The sequence below is a fragment of the Anas acuta genome, chromosome 7 (genome assembly GCF_963932015.1).
Source record: "Anas acuta chromosome 7, bAnaAcu1.1, whole genome shotgun sequence".
NCBI lineage: Eukaryota > Metazoa > Chordata > Aves > Anseriformes > Anatidae > Anas > Anas acuta.
In genome coordinates this window covers 8694029-8714231 of record NC_088985.1, presented here as the reverse complement: position 1 = coordinate 8714231, position 20203 = coordinate 8694029, and the positions used below count along the sequence as shown (strand labels likewise).

Genomic DNA, 20203 nt, shown 5'->3' with positions numbered 1-20203 from the left:
ATGTATACAGCAAAAATGTCTGCATCCACGTATAAACACATTAGATATCTAACAATGAATAGCAACGTCATAAGAAACTATTACATATTTTGATCCTTGTTGCCTTTACCCATCTTGCTTGCAACTCACTCATGAGTCTGAGAAGACTCCAAACTATCAGTTTCTTCTTTTTGGAAAGGGGTAAGGAGCAAGGAAGAAGACAAACCTTCTTACCCCGTTAGTTTCTGATCAATCTGACATTCCTTATCTCACTGCCATAGCACAGGACAAGCTGTCATTTCACAGCCCCTCATTTGAAGATGTAGCCTTGCTGGAAGGCTACACTGGAAAGCTGTCATTTTCTACCTCTGGCAAACATCCAAGATTTTGCACCTCAAATCTGTAGCATTTGTCAATACTTTCATGGTGGATTTTTTTTTCGTCATTCTCTTCCATCTAGCTGTACTATACCTGTATTTCATGATTTTGAAATAGTATTCTACAGCATGCTATATTATCTCAAATTGCAATACAAAACAAGCCCAATATTTTGTTATTGGGCTTGGTTGTGTGTTTGTTTTTTTTTTTTTCCCTTCTCCAAACCATCATTCCCCCTTTTAAAGGGTAGTAAGATAATTAGTAATATGGCATAGCATGGACTTTTTTCTGTGTAGTCTGGATATAAAAACAAACTTCCTACAAGAAAAATACTGTCTTAAAGAAAAATTACTGGAAATTATATATAGCAATATCAAGGCAGGTATTTCATCCATAAACTCTGATATATGTGCAACAAACAAAATTATGACCACAAATAAAATTGAGTTTTGTCTGCAAACACAACCAATTAGGTACAAGAAACATTTCCACTGTAGTCCAAGCTGCACACTAATCTCCCACAGCACAAATACGTGTATATATAAAGGACAATAATATAATCACTCCAGGACATTTTCACATGAGGGTCATAACACTTCCATGGCAATTTTCTGAGGCAAATTTTTCCTCCTAACATTAACACTTTGCACACCATACCAAGAACCTGAATTGGTCAATAAAATCTTAGATTAATCACAGAAACACATGATAATGTTAAGCAATATACCCTGCTTTAAAAAAATGCATGAAAAAGTAAAGCACGCACCTGATTTATAATCAATATGCATACAGCAGCTTTCTTGTTGGTGATAAAAACCTACATATCACCTGCTAGAATTAAATTACCTTTATTTGTAATGCTTTAATACATAAGCTCTAAATTTCCCCACAAAGTACATAGTAAATAGATGTGAACTGCAATTCTTGATGTGAGCAACAAAACAGCTTTCATCTGTTTTTGCATGGAGAAGTACTTGGGGTTAGGTGTCTACAGAAACTGGTATACGATTTTAATTTTAATAGTTCATAGCCAGTTCATTGAAAATGCGTATTCTACACGCTGCATTTCTAGAGCTGCATCATTAAAGCTCCAGAATACAAATACAGAAGTTTCAAGTGGCATTGAGGAAAGTTTGCTATGTCATCAAGCTATATATTCTACTACCAAGAAAAAGAAGGAACACAGCATAAGAGCTGAGTTCAACATGAATTATATGAGTAAAAAACATACATTTATTTTTTTTTTATTTTTTTTTAAGAATGAAATTGTATTATTGGGAAATGTTTATGAAATATAAAATGCTGAATTGTTTCTCAGGCTGTTGAAACAACAGAAAGTTAAAGTACTACAACAATAGTTCTTATTAAAATTACAAAACACAGTATCCAATTTGAAAGCACGGTAACAAAGTGTTATGGCAGGTTCTTAGGACAACTTAAGCAGTAAGCATGGTAACCCTCTAACTGGTGCTAACTAAACTGTATACACGACAGTATTATAATACTACATAGCAGGGAGATAGCACCTGTCCTGTATATGCTATACTTTCATGGCTGCTGTAAACAACAAAAGAACAATTTAGAGACCTATACCCTCACTCTGCTGTGTTTGCAAGTGTTCTATGTATCCATCACCTATCAACAACATAGCAAAGAAACCTACATCATTCACAAGTGCAGATGCTATTTTAGGTTTGGAATCCTGAATTTCAGCGTCTCACAGAACAGTTGGGGTTGGCAGGGACCTCGGGAGGCCATATGGGCCATACCCCCTGCTCAGGGCCCCCCAGAGCAGGGTGCCCAGCACCACGTCCAGGTGGCTTTTGAAGATCCCTAAAGAGAAATCTACCACCTGTCTGGGCAGCCCATGGCAGCGCTCCATCACCTGTGCAGTAAGGAAATGCTCCCTGATGTTGAAACAGGATGTCTTGTGCTCCAGTTCATGCAGACTTTGGGCAGAATTTGCGAAAGTGCCTGAATTTCAGCATCTCCAGACAAAAAAAATGGCCAAACAAAACAGATTCCTTTGTGGTCCCAACATCTTCTCTATATTATTGCAAAACAACATTAATTTGACTGTAAGCTTTTCCTGTTCTTAGCAGTGACACCCAGCTCACCACTTTCTTCAAAACCCCACCTTTGGCATTCCCTGCCAACTCAACAGAAGACTTAAAACCACAAAACCAAGGGGACAGAAGGATGCTAATGATAATTCTAGTAGTATGCTACTTCATGGGACCCTGCTCTAAAAAAATAATTAAGAAGTCACTGACCTTGTGAGTGTCAGATGAATTTCCAACATACCTTTTAATTTATATTTAATTTTAATTTACATTTAATTTTTTCTCCACCTTGATCAAAAAGATAAATACTTAGACAAAGAAAAATGTTAGAAATAATTATAAAAATATTTTCCTGAGAAGCAATTAGAGTTAAGGTTGATTAGTCCAGTTATGTTTATCATACCAATTTTAACCTACTTGATTTCCATTACTATTAATTCATACAATTTAATACATAAGATGTATACTAAAAAATCCAACCAGCTTTAGTAATGGAAGTTCGCTATGGAGTTCCTGAAAAAGAAGCTGCTGCTGTTGGTGGAAGAATGAAGTCAGGGCTCAGAACTAGGAAGATATTAGAAAGTTTTCTTCAGAACTAGGAAGATATTAGAAAGTTTTCTTCTTTGTATAACAGTCAGTGTGAATGATGTGGCAACAGATGCACAGCAGCTTGGACACCACCATCCCATTCTGACTATGATTGGTAAGCTCCCAAAAAATTGTTATTTATATGTTCCTCAGATCTAATAACTCTCTTTACAAAGTATTTCTCTGCCAACAGGACAGCAACCTAGCTATGCTGTGCTATGGCTTGCCCTCTAGCTAGAAACAGACCACACGATGATCAGTTTTTGGGGTTCTACATTCTTTTGGGATTCTACATTCAATACACTTACACATATGCACACACACAAACAAAGTGAATCCCTCTACGGCATAGAGAAAAGCCTATGAAGCACGGAGTGCATTCCTGGTGAGTTGATTAAATGAACACTGGCACAGAAACGTCAAGAGAGTATTTGAAATACAATTTGAGATATTTTACAAGATTTTTTTTCTTGCATTTGAAATAATCATTAGTGTTATTTCAAATAATGAAATAGATGTAAGGTTAGTTTTCCAAGGTGCAGTTTATTCTTCAGATCTCCGCTGGGCCTGGAAATCTTAGTGTTTCCATAATTTTACTGTATTTCCTGTCCAAATACACTCTTGGACATTGCTAAGCAAACACTGTAATTTTCAAATTACAGTAAGTTTTAAAAATATAACTTTAGTTTTATTAACCAGTTATATTTCTCTGAACAATTACCCGTTTAAAATGCAATACCCAAGCACAAAATAAGACTTACCATTTCTCTATGATTATGTAAGCACACATTTTTAAAATCAGCAATTGTCTTGTTTTGCAGATCCAAGCCAAGAGAACAAAAGCATCTTAAAACAGCCCGTACTATAGCTAGCACAAAAGCAATGTTAGCAAATCATGCAGGTTTTACAACAGCCACTTCAGTGTATTAGAAGTCTTTTTACAATGAACATTGTGAGGAAAAAAAATGCTAGTTTCAGGAAAGCCATTCTATAAGTTAAGAAAACTTCTTGTGAGACGCAATGACAATTACTTTTCTCACCGATATTTTTATGTACTTCCACAACATGTTTAAATACATCCACATACGCATACATGCAGACTCATGAGCAAACAGAACACACAAATAGGAGAGTATATTACAGCCATGAAAAAGGGAAAAAAGCAGCAAGCAAGATTTATGTTAAGACAAGACGGGAAACAGGGGCCTACTCGGTTTTGCCTGAGGAAATGCTGAAGTAAATCAGCGTTTAATATCTGTTATAAAGCTTTAAGTTGTAGCTGCTTATATGCTGGGTGAAGGAAGCAATTTGGTTAGCCACAGACTTTTGTGTATGCCTGTAAATCTGCCTGAAAAGGAGGATACTACGAGATGAACAGTGCGTGCAAAGGGAAAGCTTCTACTGGAACACAGTGAGGGAGATGAGTGAGAGGTACAGACTCACTCTGTCTGCGGTGCGGTGGAACAGTCCGAGGGATGCCCTGGAATGAGCCCTGCCAGGGAGAGAAGGAGGGAGCAGAATACCCACCCTGTGCAGAAAGAGAGAGGGGGAGAAGTATAATAAAAAAAGAGAACAGGGAAAAACAAGACACCAAAAAGCCACACCAACCTTTTCTGTTTTCCCCCAGAAAGGCATCGTTATATTCACAGTTTTGCCACTTTAAGGCAGCTTTGAAGTCCACATTACAATACCCTAAACTAGCCAGAAGTCTTATACACATCCATTTGAATTCAATATATACATGTAAGTAACATTTCTGTTATTTTAACGGAGAAATATGAGTTGAACTTTTAGTGTTAAAATGGATGCTACAATTGTTATTTTCATAGCTTTCAAAAATGTTTTTAAAATGTCTCCCTGATTAGTACGTTGGTTAACAATACCAATCCACTGGGAAAACAACCAGCTTCAGTTTACAACAAAAAGATTTTATCTCAAAAAACATTTCCTAGCAAAGCCTGGTGCATTTTGATAGTATTATTTAATGTGAAAGAGGAGAGGGGACATTTAAATGTTTTCCTTGCGTTCATTTTCAGAGCTTGAGCTTTCTTCTATAGATCAGAGAATTGTGACTCTGTATGTCAATGGCGTGCAAGGCTTGGTTGTCAGATGTTTCAGATAACTGAAAAAGTGACCCAAGGAAAAGTAACATTATGTAGTTTATGAGTTTTTCCCTTTAAAAGGAAACCTACCCAAGTTGGAATTACCCTTTTAAATCAGACAAACTTGATTTCCTATTTCAGCAAGACAGGTTTAAGTCTTTACAACCCCTTTATTTACCAATTAAAAACATCTGTTTCAGCAGGTACTAGAATACTGGTGCTGAGAATAAGGACTGCCATTGCTTCCTGACTACCAGTAACCACCAAACAGCAACAGCAAGCATTTGTAGCATTCCCTTACACAGCAGGTATAACACATCTGAACAAACATCTCAATCAGAAGTGACAGGAACACGATCTGCCCCACTCCTCTTGTTTCTTGCTGGCCTATCAGTTGCACATCAGATTGCCCTTTGTCCAAGGCTGGACAGGTAATTCAGCAGTATTTTATTTCCAAGCTTCTTTTAAAATAATATTAATCATCAAATTATTTCTACAAAAATATTCTGCTTTTATTTATCCTTGCAGAGGTTTAAACATTCTCCTGAACTACTGCTTGTCTTCTAATTAAGATTTTACCCATCATTACTCCAAGTTTCATTCCTGTTAAAACATAACTTAATGCATCCCATTTAAATCAAGTCTTGGATTTTGTTAGCTAGAACAAACTAGAACAGGAAATAAAGGAAAAAGGTGAGAAGACTACTTTAATCTTCAGAAGCTGAGACACAACAATTACTGGAAATCGGAAGGATTTTTTTTTTATATACAATTATCTCTAGATGGAGATATTGATTATTTCACATGTTCTTGCAGTCCTCCATCAGTAGTCATCAACATTCACACAATTTTTAGACTGCTGCATGAAAGAACATAACTAGTTTTGGTTAAGTAATATTACAAAACAATGTAATATATTGTCTTTAAAATAGAAATATTCCTAGAAACAAGATGAATTGATCAGTGATTGATGAGATTAACAAAAGCTTTAGATTCCCACAGCTCTGTACAAAAGACAACAACATTTTTCAGGCCAGCTATAGTAGGCTTGCTCACATTTTATCCTGTCACGGTAGAGGAACAACAACAAAAAAACTCTTTCCATTCTCTAAACATCTAAACAAAACACAATCTCCAGACTGTAGAAAGCACAGTATCATGAGATACAGGTCTCATCTTCTAAAGGCCTCTTCAACATGGCAATGTGTTGTGTTGTTGGTTTTTTTTTTTTTGTCATTAGTGGTGTTTGTTTTTTTTTCCCTGTTAGATTTCTTTGACATTAAGCATTAAGGCATTAAATAAAGAGGAGTAGTGAAAATTTTATATCCTCCTCCTTCCTTTAAAGGAAGAGATTAAGACAAGTACAAGCCAGCTGATCTACAAAACTTATGATGTTATTGTAAAAGTATTTAGATGTATTTAGATGTCCTGATACATTCCAGTACTTTTTAAGCATTCATATTAGCACTTCAAAGCACAGCCCTAAATACAGTCTTCTCTGTAATTCTTCATGGTATTTAATCATTACTTATTGACTGGAAAAGGAAATGAAGAAAGGGCAACTAACTTCTTTCAGTGTTTCGCCTGCTAAATCAAACTGCTCTCCAGGCATGGTTCAGTTCCCTTCTCACTGATGCCAGAGAACATTCTATAAGCTGAGAAGCAGAACCAGCTATTCCTCCAGCAGCAGTCTTCAGAGATTACGTTGCTCCATGCAGGCCAATCTCAAATAAAAGCTAAATTTCTCCTTTGTAGAAATCATAATAGCATTGCCTAATTGTACGTTAAATAAAGTAATTAAACATAAACATCAGTCGAACCAAACAAGGAACAAGAAATACAGTGTTGGGAATTTATTAGTGTGGGTATTTTAAGTTGGTTTGTTTTTTTTTTTTTGTTTTTTTTAAATGATAAAGACTGTACTGATCCTCAAATACATTACATTAAGAGAGGGGTATCTGACAGTAAGGCTGGCTTAAGGGAAGATTACTTTTAACAGTATTTTACTGAACTTCAGCAAAGAAATCTACAAAGCTCTTCTTTCTAGAATGACTCACACTCACTCCCCCATTAGTCAAACATATGCTGATGCTCCCAAGAAATCCAAAGAACGGGAAAAGAACACATACACACAAATAAGTGTGTCTTCTAGATTATGACATATATTTAAAACACACAGAAATTAGTAGTTTCTTAATGAATATAGGGAAGAAGTGTGAGAAACAATCTTTTTTTGCTTGACTATTAAAGAGCCTCTAACTATAATAAGCAAACAATGGTAGAATTGAAAGATGAGAACACTACTTAGATAAGTGTTTATTTAAAAAAAAATGAATTATGCAAAAGTGAAAAACCCATTAATATTCTTCTGGGTCTTGAAGCTTAGCGTGATGCAGATCTTTACTCTTGCACTTTAATGTTAGACAGCAGTCTCCGCAGTTCCTCCCCTCAGCTGTTACGTGCATCTGGGCCCTAAACTGAAGTCCCACTCCTCTCGTTTCCCAGATACTGAGATTGTGAAACAACAAAAACATCCCAACAGGAAAGTGATTAAGAATTTAGTACCAGGCAAAATACTCAGGGAAAGTGTGGAAAAACGAGAGCAATTGAGATCAAGCAGCCTACAAACCAGAACAAAGTGATGAATGTTTTTCACAGAACCTGAGGAATTGTACAATTGCAGCTAAAACGTTTGACCCTGAAGTTTTGACCTTCACTGCACTGCAAAACCTGGTGGAGGCCAGGAGGATTCGTTTTTAGAAAAACACAACTACAAAGATATGAAGGCCAGAGCTTTCCATTGCTAGGAAAAGACCTCAACCTTAGAATAAGCAATCACGTGAATAAAAGCAATTGCTTTTGCCAGAGCAGGACAAGAGAAATAGTACTAACGTACTGCTGCATAGTAATCTTAGACCAACAGCCAAACATTGCAGCTATTTTTCTAAGGATACACCAATATCCAAAACCACTCTTGCTTTGCTTTAAAATGTCTTTCCTGTTACAGAAATAAATGCAGGAAAAAGCCACTTTTATCCACATGTCTATATTTGCTGTCTCACCTAGCATTGCCAGCTGCCACATACAAACTTAGAGCACTACCTCATGAACAAATTTACGATGACATACTCCAAGTATCAATGAAAACAAAATGTTTTTGCAGCTGCTTCCTTTTGCTAGCCTACCACCCAGGAAGATTGTAAATGAGCAGCTCCGCCATGCAATGGTATTTTTGTAAGTATAGAACATCAAGTTTTATGTGCTGGTTTTAGACTGAACAAACAAGAACTGCTGTGTAAGATTTAAAGGACTTCTGCTCTGCACATGCCTACACGTCATGCAGCATCACTGCAACAAAGCAAGAAGCAGATGCACAACAAGAATATCTAGTCCAGTCATGGTACCGTGTTGCCAAGAAAGTACATGCATTAGTGGTATTTTTTTTTAGTATATTAAAACAGGTCAGCAAGTGAACAGCACAGCTGAGAAGTGCTGGACAATGGGAGAAACTTACATCAGATGTGAAGATAAATACTGACATAGCAACTAGGCTTCAATACCTGGAAATTTAGAGTTGCAGAGTCAAAGCATACAGAAGCTCAGGGAAGAAAATACTCAAAAGACAACAATACAAAGACAACCAAAGCATTATGAAGGTTCACCAAAACAATTGATGTGAACAAGCAGCTGGAACACTACACTAATGGAAGGTAAAGATTATCTGAGTACAGAAGTAGAAAAGAGGTGTAGCAAAGAACAAGAATATGCATGCTCCTGTGCACACTGAGTTTTTCTATTGTTTTACCAGAGACAAGAGTGAAATTATATATAACCTTCAAGAAGCAAAATAAATCTCATCGCCACTTGCTACTCTGAGACAGGGGAGAAAGTCAGCTCTTACTGTTACTATTTACTGTTTCAAGGCACAGGAGAGCACTTGAATCATGTTCTGCTAAGGAACTGGACCTCAGGGCCAGAATTTTTTACAGGCATGTTCATCCAAATTCAGGGGTTTATAGTTCGCTTAATTTACTTTACTTCTCAGCATCTGCAAACAACCTTTCTAGTTCAAGACATCAAATAACTTGACAACAGAAATTGAAGACATCTAACCCCTGTTAGTACCTTTAAAATCTCAGTATCTTCCACTATTTTGTATTACACAAACAATGCTGCAAAACACGCAAGACAATTGTGGTAACAGATGCTCATATTTTTCTCCCTGTAAGCTTTCTCCATCAACATTAAATTCCTCAGGTAACTTTGTATTCAAGACTTCCATCAAGTTTTTACTTTTATTATTCTCACGATAATTAAACAGAAGGAATATATTGACTAGAAGTGAATTCACTTTAAGAGACGCATATAAAAGCCATCTAGACATGTCATGCTCTACCCCGGCAGTCAATACCTGCACAAGACTTTATTCTGAGGATGGTTAACCAGAAAGAATGGTTGCCTCTAAATTATCGTTTTTAGCATACTTGCAGGACACAAGATGTACTATGTAACAATCGGAGTGTGACCGGGCAATAAGTAGCTATTAAATTTTAATATGCCCAGTTTTCAAAACATTTCAAAACAGGTTTGAAGAATTAACCTAAAGTTACACAGTTCATATTTATGTACATATTTACCTTTAAATATAACCCTTGCCCCCCGTAGAAGTACTTTGAAAAAAAAAATGCAGTCTCTATTAAGAATAACCCCAAATTTATTTTCACATCAACATCAGCCATTTTGTAGATCTGTATCTGGTAATAAAGAAACGAACTGATAATACAAAATTTTTGAAAGAATACATTTAGTGATACTTACGTGTCTATTCACTAGGAAAACCATAAGCAATCATGAATATCAGCTATTTTAAGTAGAGAATAAAGTTGCAATAAATTACTGCAATTAACATGGTCTTAAGTTTGAGATCTTTTAATAGCTGATTTCCACTCTCACTGTTCTCTAGCTTATTCCAGCAACTATTTGTTATATACCACTACATTAACAAAGTTTAAGCACATTTCTGGAAGCATTTCTTGAAAACGTTACTTAGCATGTTCAAGGACTTATTTATGCTTCACAAATTAACACACAGTTATCAGTTCTACTAGAATTTGTAAACTGTTAGAATAAAGTAGATCCCTCAAGAAAACATAGCTTACTTCTGCTTTCCACTGCAAGTGACATTTTGTTATTGGGTTCCAGATTGACAATGACTTCATGTCCAGGCTTTATCTACATTTATTCTGATTATATTAAACCATGCAATAAAGCATACAGCAGAGGAACTATTAAACCAGAAAACTGAGGTCTGATTATTAGAACTGGAACTTGGCTACAGCAGCAAAACTGCTGCCCTTTAAGAAGTCCTGCCTTAAGCTACTACCAATTTGTTTGTTTTGGGGTTTGTTTTTAATGTCTCCTTATTTGCTTTTAAGTTTCATGGAGTCATTGTGTAAGCATTTTGCCCAAAAATGTTTTTTGCTATTATTTACAAATAACGGTTCCTGAAAAGCAGTTTGTTTTGAACATTTGTCCATACTTCGCATTTTCCAGTTCCACTATCAATGGTCTTGAGAAATTTCACATGTAAAGATAAAAATACTGAGAGGTTTATTATGTGTATACATATACATATATAAAAACACACCCAACCAGGAACAAAGCTATAAGCCCTTTTTTATTTAAAAAGATATTCTCCCTTAACCTGAATTAATTTCCGTATGACAATAAATAGTGTATTCTCAAGCAAAAGTACTGAATAAGTTCAAAGGAGTGTACTTCATCTTGAAGAAAGAGATAATGGGGTTAAATGAATCCTTAACCTGAGATTTAATGTCTTAGCTTCCTCCTGTTCTCCATCTCCTCCAATATCTTTGTCTTACAAATTAGTAATACAGGTTGCTCAAACTGAAGCTTCTGTAGCTCGCAGTTAACTTTTAACAGTTACTAATCTGTCTCTGAATTTACACTGAAACTGAGATTGGAAGAAAAGGACCACCAACAGTAACCACTAATTTAGGCACAGTATCAGTGTAGAAAAACGTTATATGAATGTCACAGATTAAATTAAAACCTAGGAAAAAGAAATAGTACAAGAGAACCAAAGACACAGGATAACAGAACGGAACAAACATCAAGGACATCACTTTTATTTAGTGGAACAGAAGTGCCAGAGCAAACTAAGAGACAGTTAGGATTATGTTCTCTTTACTTCGTGTGCTTTCTAGAGAAAATGTTGAAGAGCTAGGTCTCAACAGGAAAAAAAAAAAAAGTGTTTGCTATCAACTGCTAATCATACTTCTGTCCTAGCACTAGATAGTTAAAAGAATAGTTTTAGAGGGCTGGCAGGGGCAATTCATCTTTACTATGATCTGACATCAAATAACTAGGGACAGGGTAAAAGGAAACAAGAATTCTAATCCATTTTTCATCCTCCAAAGAGATTTCTCAGGATTCTCTCTAGAAGCAGTAGCTGCAAGATTATGATCTGAAGACTATTTGCTGGTGACTGATAAAAGCCTTGTTCAAAGACATTTCCATATTATTTAAAAGTGTTGCCTCCCCTCACATCATCTTAAGTATTCTATTACTGATCCTTGAAGAATTTAACAATGTTGTATAACACAAGCAAATATGATCCATGCAACAACATATGGGAATGAACACATCCTTGGTCAAAGTGATTTTCACCCAATATTTTTTTGTTTAAGCTAAACTCTTCAAATAAATGATTGGAAGAAAAAAAAACTAACTTCGCTGTTGTTGCTGTTGTTTTTTACACTTAGGGACTGAGAGTTAGAATACAAGTACTTTTCTTCAAACGTGCACAGCAGCAATGAAACTTCAACAACGAAAAACAGATATGAATACCTATGACTTGAAAATCAGATAGGAAAATGTCTTAATGTATGCTTAGATATACAGCTTGGGCTGCCTGTAATGTCAGTAGTGCAAAGTATGATTAAGCACAGAATTCTAAAATTTTATTATGTATTTTAAAATAAAAGTTTATTACAAACTTATAAGAAAAGGTCAGCAAAAGAATGTGTACAGTAGGCACAGCAGTAAGGATGTATGAAGAAAACACTCATTTAAGAGTATAATCTCTTAAATAAGGCCAGTCAACTTGTGTAATAAAATTTAAAATAAAATTGGGGAGTGAAACAAAGTAATAACCAAGAAGGAATGGGAAGTTTTACTCACAGAACTCCTTCTCCAAGAGGTTTGCGTAAATTTATCAGCGCACACAGACGTTACCCCTGAAGATTTTTGGTTGTCTCTCTGGCAGTTACATCTAGTGGCCTTAACCCCCGAAGAGAAAGGAGAATTTATTAGAAAAAAACTAGGTGATATTCTTGAAAAGCACCACTGAGGCCCAGACGTCAATACCATGTTTATTTTGTATTGATACAAATAGAGTATTGGCCTAGTGTTAATTGCTTATCTAACAATTAATTCTCCAGGACTATGTCTCCCTCTCAGGAGAGTACGTGAAAGATGTCCATCATCCATATGCAAAAAAAATGCAGTACTTGCAAATATCTGCAATTAATCAAGATGAACAGGTAGGTAACAGTATGTTCAAAAGCTTTACTCAGTATATATCAAGACAAAATTGAAACATGAATGTTACTACCATTTAACAAAAGGAAGGTGCATGGGGACTGTTATGAAACTTATTATAAAATGAAATTTCATATCCAGTAACATATCCTATAGTGTGAATTAAGTTTCACTACCATTAATTTAAAAAGGGTTATGAAAGCAGTTAAAAATAGTCTCATTAGCCATGGAATATGGCATGGACTGCACAGGAAATCACAGAGTTATTCCCAAAGAAATCTATCTATAATGCTCTTCTAAAGCACGTAATGCATTTAAGTGACATCATACCCTCCCCTCCATGCTACTTTGTGATCTTGGTTGAGACAAGATCAATCAATGAGTTTCAAGTAAACACAAAAAGCAATTTATCTAAAATAGCTTCAGAAAATGGCTTGAGAACATGGGATTATTTTGCAAGAATTGTCATACCAGACTAGTTTGGCAGAACCAAATGCAGAAATATATACGGCAAAACTCAAAGTTTACTTTGAACAGGAACAAAAAGTGAAGAGGCATAAAATAATTTTGCCTGAGAGTCTGTGTTTATCTGGACACGATTTATAAGCATCCCCTAATTTCAGAGACATAACTTTTCTTTGGTCAACTTAATATTAAACAAAAAATCATGACTGGCCTTACTGAATTAAAGATCCCCACAAAAATAGTCAAAGTCACAAGTTTCGCTCTCTTAAATTCTTTGTAAGAATTACCTATTAAACTTGCACTCTGCAGTACATACTTGGGATTTTATTAAGAATTTAACATTGTACTTACAAGTTGATGCTCTAATTGGTTGATTGTTTCATCCTTTTTCTTCAGTTCATCTTTAAGCTTCCTGATCTCATTCACCAGATCTTCTGTCTGCAACAGAACATTGGACAATACAAAGTTTTCCATATGGGCTGTACAACATAACTCTACACTTTTACAGGACATGCTCCTTTAGGTGTTCATGGTGTCCTAGCAGTAATATTAGTACATGCTTTCCTTATTTTTTTCACCTGGTGAAGCGGGCCGATAAATGCAACTAAGAACAAAAAAATTTGACTAGAAGTCTCTAAAATAGAGTTTAACCAACCCCCTACATTCGCAACGTGTAAGTAAACCAGCTGCAATTTCAATACAGATTCATCTGTCATTCAAGAAACTGATGTCATGGAGTGTCAAAAAAAAAATGTAACCATTAAATACTGCCTCTAGTAGTATTTCTGTTAGTAACATTAGAAATATTTGGACTGATATTATTTAACATCTTGGTTGTCGACATGGTCAGTGGGATTGAGAGCACCCTCAGCACGTCTGCCAGCAATACACGCTGTGTGGTGGTGTTGACACTTTGAATGGAAGGGATGCCATCCAGAGGAACTTTGACAGGCTTGAGAGGTTGGCTCATGTAAACCTCATGAAGTTCAACAATGCTAAACATAAGGTCCTGCGCTTGGTCAGGGCAATCTCAAACATCAGTAACAGGCTGTGTAATGAGTAGATAGAGAGCAGCCCTGCTGAGGAAGACTTGGGGATATTGGTGAATGAAAGCCCAAACATGAGCTGGCCGTGTGTACTTGCAGGCAAGAAAGTCAATTGCATCCTGGGCTGTATCAAAAACAGCGTGGCCAGCAGGTTGATGGACATGATTCTCTGTCCCACTCTGATGAGACCCCACTTGGAGTACTGCATTCAGCTCTGGGGCCCCCAGATTGCAAACAGCAGAATTGATTTAAATTCATCCTACTAGAAACTAACAACTTTAAGCCATGCAAATTTCAGAAATCTTAAAAAATACATATATAAATATGCAATTTTTATTTAAAAAAAATTCTCATCACATGGTAATTTTAACGTACTTCACAGCTATGCCATTATAACATCATAGCTAGGCCATACATTGAAGGGTGTTCTTTCATTCAGTAGCATTCATCTTCTCTTTCATTTTCACTAGATGTTATTAGTTACTGCTTTAGGACAGCATTCAGTTGGATTTCTTATGCAGTTTTTCTAAACCATATGCTAACTTCAATTAAGGAAATGACAATTTGAAGTGTCAGCTAAACCTAGCTTTTGTTTTTTGCTATGAAGTTAAAAACCAACATATTTATCTTAGAATATCTTTATCTTTAGTCTTATAAGAATATCTTTAGTCTTCTAAGAATATCTTTAGAATTTAAAACTAAGATTGTGAGGGAGACAACTGTTGAAGTACAAGCTCAACTAACGTATCAGACAAACAATTCAAGAGAAAATAAGTCCTAAAAGAAGTGTTAATAATGTAGAAATCAGGATTGTTAAAGGATCATGGATATACATGTAGATCTATGGTTTTGGCAAACCTCTTAAACCCTGAAATCAGGATTTGGACAAGTGACTTTCAAACAAAAATCAGATTTTAAGTGTTCTTCCCTTTCAAAATGTATTTTCAACTTCATTATTTCCTCAACAAGTATTATTCTCCTACTGTAGTATAGGATTAGTGATCTTTCTGTATTGACTTTACAGTAAGAGCCTCCAGTAATTCCATAAAACTTCAACACTGTAGAAAGCACAATCCTGTGACCATAAAAGATGATCCTTTCTGGAATAACCATTGTGATTGCTTCTCTCTTTAATACCCATTCTAAAACAGTAAGTACAACTTCGATTTTGTGGGGTTAATTCTGTTAATTTTTAAGTTCTTAGGTTTGCTATACCTGCAGTATTTCAGGAAAAACTTGCATTAGAGGAATGATAGTTTAAACTGGAGCAGAAGTCAACAAAAAGTCTCATGAAATACAGCATGTAACAAAAATTACGGTATGATTATACTTCAAAGCAAAAATTGTCATCAGCAAAAATTGTCTTTTTAAATTCTAACAGTTACCAAGTTGAGAAAAATCTTTAAAGATGTTACTCTACAGTTTAGTCTGCCATAACTGCTACAAGTATCAGAAGTTAGTATTTAAACTGTACTTATATTAGTCAGTATTTCAGAAGGTAAAATAAATTCTTTCATTTGAACAAAATTTGATTTGACAAAATAGATTTGAATAGATGCAAAAAACACTACTTCAGTGATAAAAATTAATTTTCCTCTTACAAGCAAGTTTGTATCTATTCTGGAGAGTAAATCAGTGTAATTTACCTTACTGTAAGTTGTCTCAGGTTCTTGTGGTTCTGGACTGGATGGAATTGAGAGAGTTATGTCCTCGAGTGACACATTCTCATCATTCTAAGAGAATAAGAAATCATCAAATTACTCATTGGGGAAAAAAAAAAAAAAAGACACTTCCCAACTTTCTTTCAAGGATATAGGATACACATCAAGGATACACATCAACCCTGCAGAACCTGCAACAGTGTCTGACTCATCTCACTGAGTTTTCCTTTCTTGCTGTTGTTTTCATCTGATTTGAATGTGTGCCTTGCAGCACATGTACACTGCCCAAACAAGGGCCACGAACAGCCTCTCTCTCCTCATGAAGCTGTCCAGGTAGCTATGTCAGAACGTATTGATTTTTGCAAATATTGGCCATTATGTATGTTTGTTTTTTTAAATCAGGAAGGAATAGTAATATTACATAATTTTAAAAGCTTCATTTCCTTCAGTACCCATTCTAAAATGGATGAGCAATAAGAGTATACTTCAACTTGTAAATATTGCTTTTCTAGTTAAGAATTTCCAGTGTACAGTTTAAGACTAAATTATTTCACAGCCACAAGAACTGAATATCAATTATGCGAACTGGAACCATGAAAAGATGTTCTTCACCCCTATAATGACAGCCATAAATTCTGAAATTAATCAGAGCAAGGAGAAACAGAAAGAATCAGCAATGACACTAAAGGATAACTGCTTAGGTATGTCCTTAAACACCTACACTACCATGACAAGAAGTCTTTACTCAAAGACCTCACTGACTAGGCTTGCATGAGATCAACGTGTCTCAAAACCTGTCTAAAACCACAAGCCTGAGCCAGAAAGTCCCAAAAAATCACAAGGGTAAAACTGCAGATCAAATGCTAAAAATCATCTGAGGGGAAAGAAAGATAGCCCTATTTATGTCCTTTATATACACGAGGAATATATCTGATTTTATTCCTTAATAAAATTCTTATAAATTTTAATTAAAACATTAAAGAGATTGACCGGATGTAAAAAGTAAAAAATGAATTTTGTAATTTTTAACCTTTTAATCTTTACTTTTTTTCTAGAGGCACTGATTATTTGCAGCCAAAATATGCAAAACCATCACCAAACTTAAGGACAAAAATACTAAGAACAAGCATACAGTTCCAAAAGGCTTCCATCATACTAAAGACAGTTAACTTAATTTCCATTACTTAAATCTATATTTTAAACCATCTTGGTCTTTTTTTTTTGGGTTGTTTTGAGCAAGATTACCCAGCTTTGCTGTTGAAGGCTTCTGAGTCCTTACCATAGCAGGTATCTCAGCTTACACTGTCCAACACATGGTTTAGGTCAATTCACAAATAGCTGTTTGTCCATCCCAGGCAGACTGCCAGCCAGTGACAGGCTGATGAAGCAGCCATTTGCAGTCTATAGTTCTAATAGTGTTTTGAAATATTTTTGAATTATTCTGCCCTGTAATGCATTAGAGGTAAGAACCTTATTTAAGCCCAAACACTTCTATAATGCCAAAGGGAGCAGCAACCAACAGATTTCATCAACTTTATTTATTGATTTTCATCAATAATTTCCTAGCAATTAAATTAAAATACTCAAGCCCTGTGCTGTACCTGATGACAAAAGAAAAAACTATGTTCATCTGCACTAATTCCCTTACCATTGTTTTAATTATCTTATCATATACAATTAACACAGTACAACTGGAAAAAAAAAACAGATTTAACACCATCAATGGAAATTTCAAGTACCCTTTTGTGAACATATGCTAGTACTAAGGTACAAGTCTTTGGTTTTGCTTTTTTTTTTTCCATAATTGCATTGCTAAAATGAGATGGGGGAAAAAAAAACAGCATGAACAAGGCTATCCATTTACAAAGAAAAAAGGAAATTAGAACAAAACAGAATTTGCAAAACAATGCAACTGGTTATATGCACGTTATATTTGGTAGCCTAGAAATAACCCATTAAGACATCAACTGTAGAAAACTTGGAGAGAGCATATAATTTTAACCCCTAGGTAAAATTATGATGACGAACTTTTTAAAAAGCTTATCACCACATTGCAATTACCAATATAGAAAGCTACTGGCTCGTGTTTTTTTTTTTTTTCCTCCAACAATACAATACATAATAATACCATAAACATACATTTAAAACAGTTGGACTAGTCTCATTTGTGCCAAATATAAAAGATGCTTGCAAAACCAGCAACATATCAAGAACAAATGCTTACTAAAGGCATTACAAAGTAAGTTTGAAAATAAGCAAAAATAAAGCATTTTTATTTCTTCAGAAGAAGATGGCTTTTGTAAAACAGCAGCATTAGAAGGAAAAAATAGTTAATGTTTGTAACTATTTCCTAAATTTTAAACATTGCTACAACAACAAAATATATACGTTTTGGCTTTCCTGTTACAGTTGTTTTTAAACATTACTGTCACTTTAGGTGTGAAAATAGCCTTTAGTATGTAAATTGACATAGAAATAATGCTGTAATATTCACATTTAAATAGCTATGTAGGAACAAGTCTTTAGTTAGAGATTCATTTTTTAACCTGATATAAATTTATGCATGTATTTACATGCACAGTTCAATCAGTTGTGCTCTCTTTTAAGTATCTACCACATAATGTTGCAGTGACCCACCAATTTAGCCTCCTTTTCTTGATGCTGTATCAGCAATACATTTGAATCACTACCTTTCTATACTGATTTTTAGTTCAATCATGTTTACTGGACACTTTCTGCTGGACTTGGGTCAACAGCATACACTGCGGCTTGTGGCCATTTTTGTTTGGTTCCTATGTCATAAACTGGGGGTCATCACATGCTTCAACATATATTTTAAGTGGTTTATAAAATTCAACAGCAAGACTTTTAAAAAAATCCTTAATTTATTAGTAACTACTTAAACTAAACGAGTAAAAGTGGTGGAATAAGAAAACACATAAAAAAGTTTCCTTCAAGCATTAAGAATATTTAGACTAAAAGGTTGTTCTGAAAAAACCTTGACCGCTAACTTTTCGAAAAACAAGTATGAATAAATGTTACAGCCTCTTTAACAACATTTTTGCATTTCTCTGCATGATATTACTTGCAGGTTTGTTTTTAGTTAAATGCACATGCAAGTGCAGAAAACATGGAACTTCTACTAGAGCAGAGATGAGAGGGCAAAGGAGATCCTCTCAGAAGTAGTCTTCCATATTGCATTACAGGAAAATGAGCTCCAAGTTTAAAGGCAATAGTTGTTTACAGTATACTAACATATTTTAGATTCTTCTATTAAAAATAAATTCTATCAAACGCATTTTCAGCAATTGTCTTGTAGATCTTAACCACATAAGCTATGTTTTAACATGCAGGATTTTAAAATAATATGCTATCAATAACGTAATAATTTAATATAGAGGACTCTGAGTGTTCCAACAGCTAAAGCTCATGAAGAAGCTGAAAAGTAATGAACATTTTTTAAAGCTTTAATCAAGTTCTAGCCTTTGATTCCTACAAGGAGTACAGATGATTCCAAGTTCTCTACACTACAAATTACTCACTTGAAGAGCCTCATTTTCTAGTTTTTGCAAAGGTGCAAGCAGAAAACTCACCAAGTGTTCAGCAAGTAGAGGGTGCTATTCACCTGTTTACTACTTCACGTTTTCCTGTGCATTTGACTGTAGTTGTTCTGAAATATTACCATGAACGTCACAGTTTATTTCCACTGTCAAACACTGTTACAATGACAGCCCAACAGCTAACAACCAACAGTTTAAACCTAAGATATACCATTTCTTTATTTGTTACCTTGAATACTACTTTGGTTTTGTTTCTTTCAAACAGTTTCAGTAATATCAGGACTAAAAAAAGCCTACCCTAAAATAAAGCCCACCAAACAAGCCTCCCATGCACTATACTTGCCCTTCCCCTAAAGGGCATTCCCACTGCAGAAGTCACCAGCAGCCTGAACCCTTATTCCAAATCCCACAACTTACCACTGGTTATTTAACAAAGTAGGAAGGGGGTGAGAAAGGCAGCTCTTGGCCAATGCAGCACACAGGAATAGCCAATTGGCTCCTCTTAGACAAATCCACCCAGTCTCTTTCTAGCACTGGTAAACACCCGCACAAGCCTGCAAGTTGTGTTTTGTCTGGAGCTACAGGTGATTCAATGCATGCAGGAGATGGTGGGAGACACCCAGAAATAGAAATTGTGCTTAGGAAACTGGTTGTAAAATTTTCTTGAAGTGTAAGCAAACAATTCATATTCCATCATCTACTCCTTTGCTGGCGAAGTTCTAACAGGTTACAAGGGATCGTTTTACCCAACTGGGCTTGTGAATTCCCATCCATCAGTGCCCTGAATTACAGAGTACA

General features: G+C 35.4%; 1 protein-coding gene across 7 annotated transcripts in view; it reads right to left on the bottom strand.

Annotated features, from left to right (window-relative positions):
- CCSER2 (coiled-coil serine rich protein 2) overlaps positions 1-20203 on the bottom strand; it is a 72301-nt gene that overhangs the window by 9342 nt on the left and 42756 nt on the right. For 4 of the 7 annotated variants that reach the window (XM_068688746.1, XM_068688748.1, XM_068688745.1 and 1 more), the window contains exons 7-10: positions 15831-15917; positions 13490-13576; positions 12314-12412; positions 4452-4536 (exon numbers count right to left, since the gene is read on the bottom strand). In XM_068688746.1, coding sequence (XP_068544847.1) covers positions 4452-4536; positions 12314-12412; positions 13490-13576; positions 15831-15917 — 358 coding nt within the window. The remainder of the gene's footprint in view (positions 1-4451; positions 4537-12313; positions 12413-13489; positions 13577-15830; positions 15918-20203) is intronic. The other 3 variants (XM_068688742.1, XM_068688744.1, XM_068688743.1) reach the window with 1 other exon arrangement.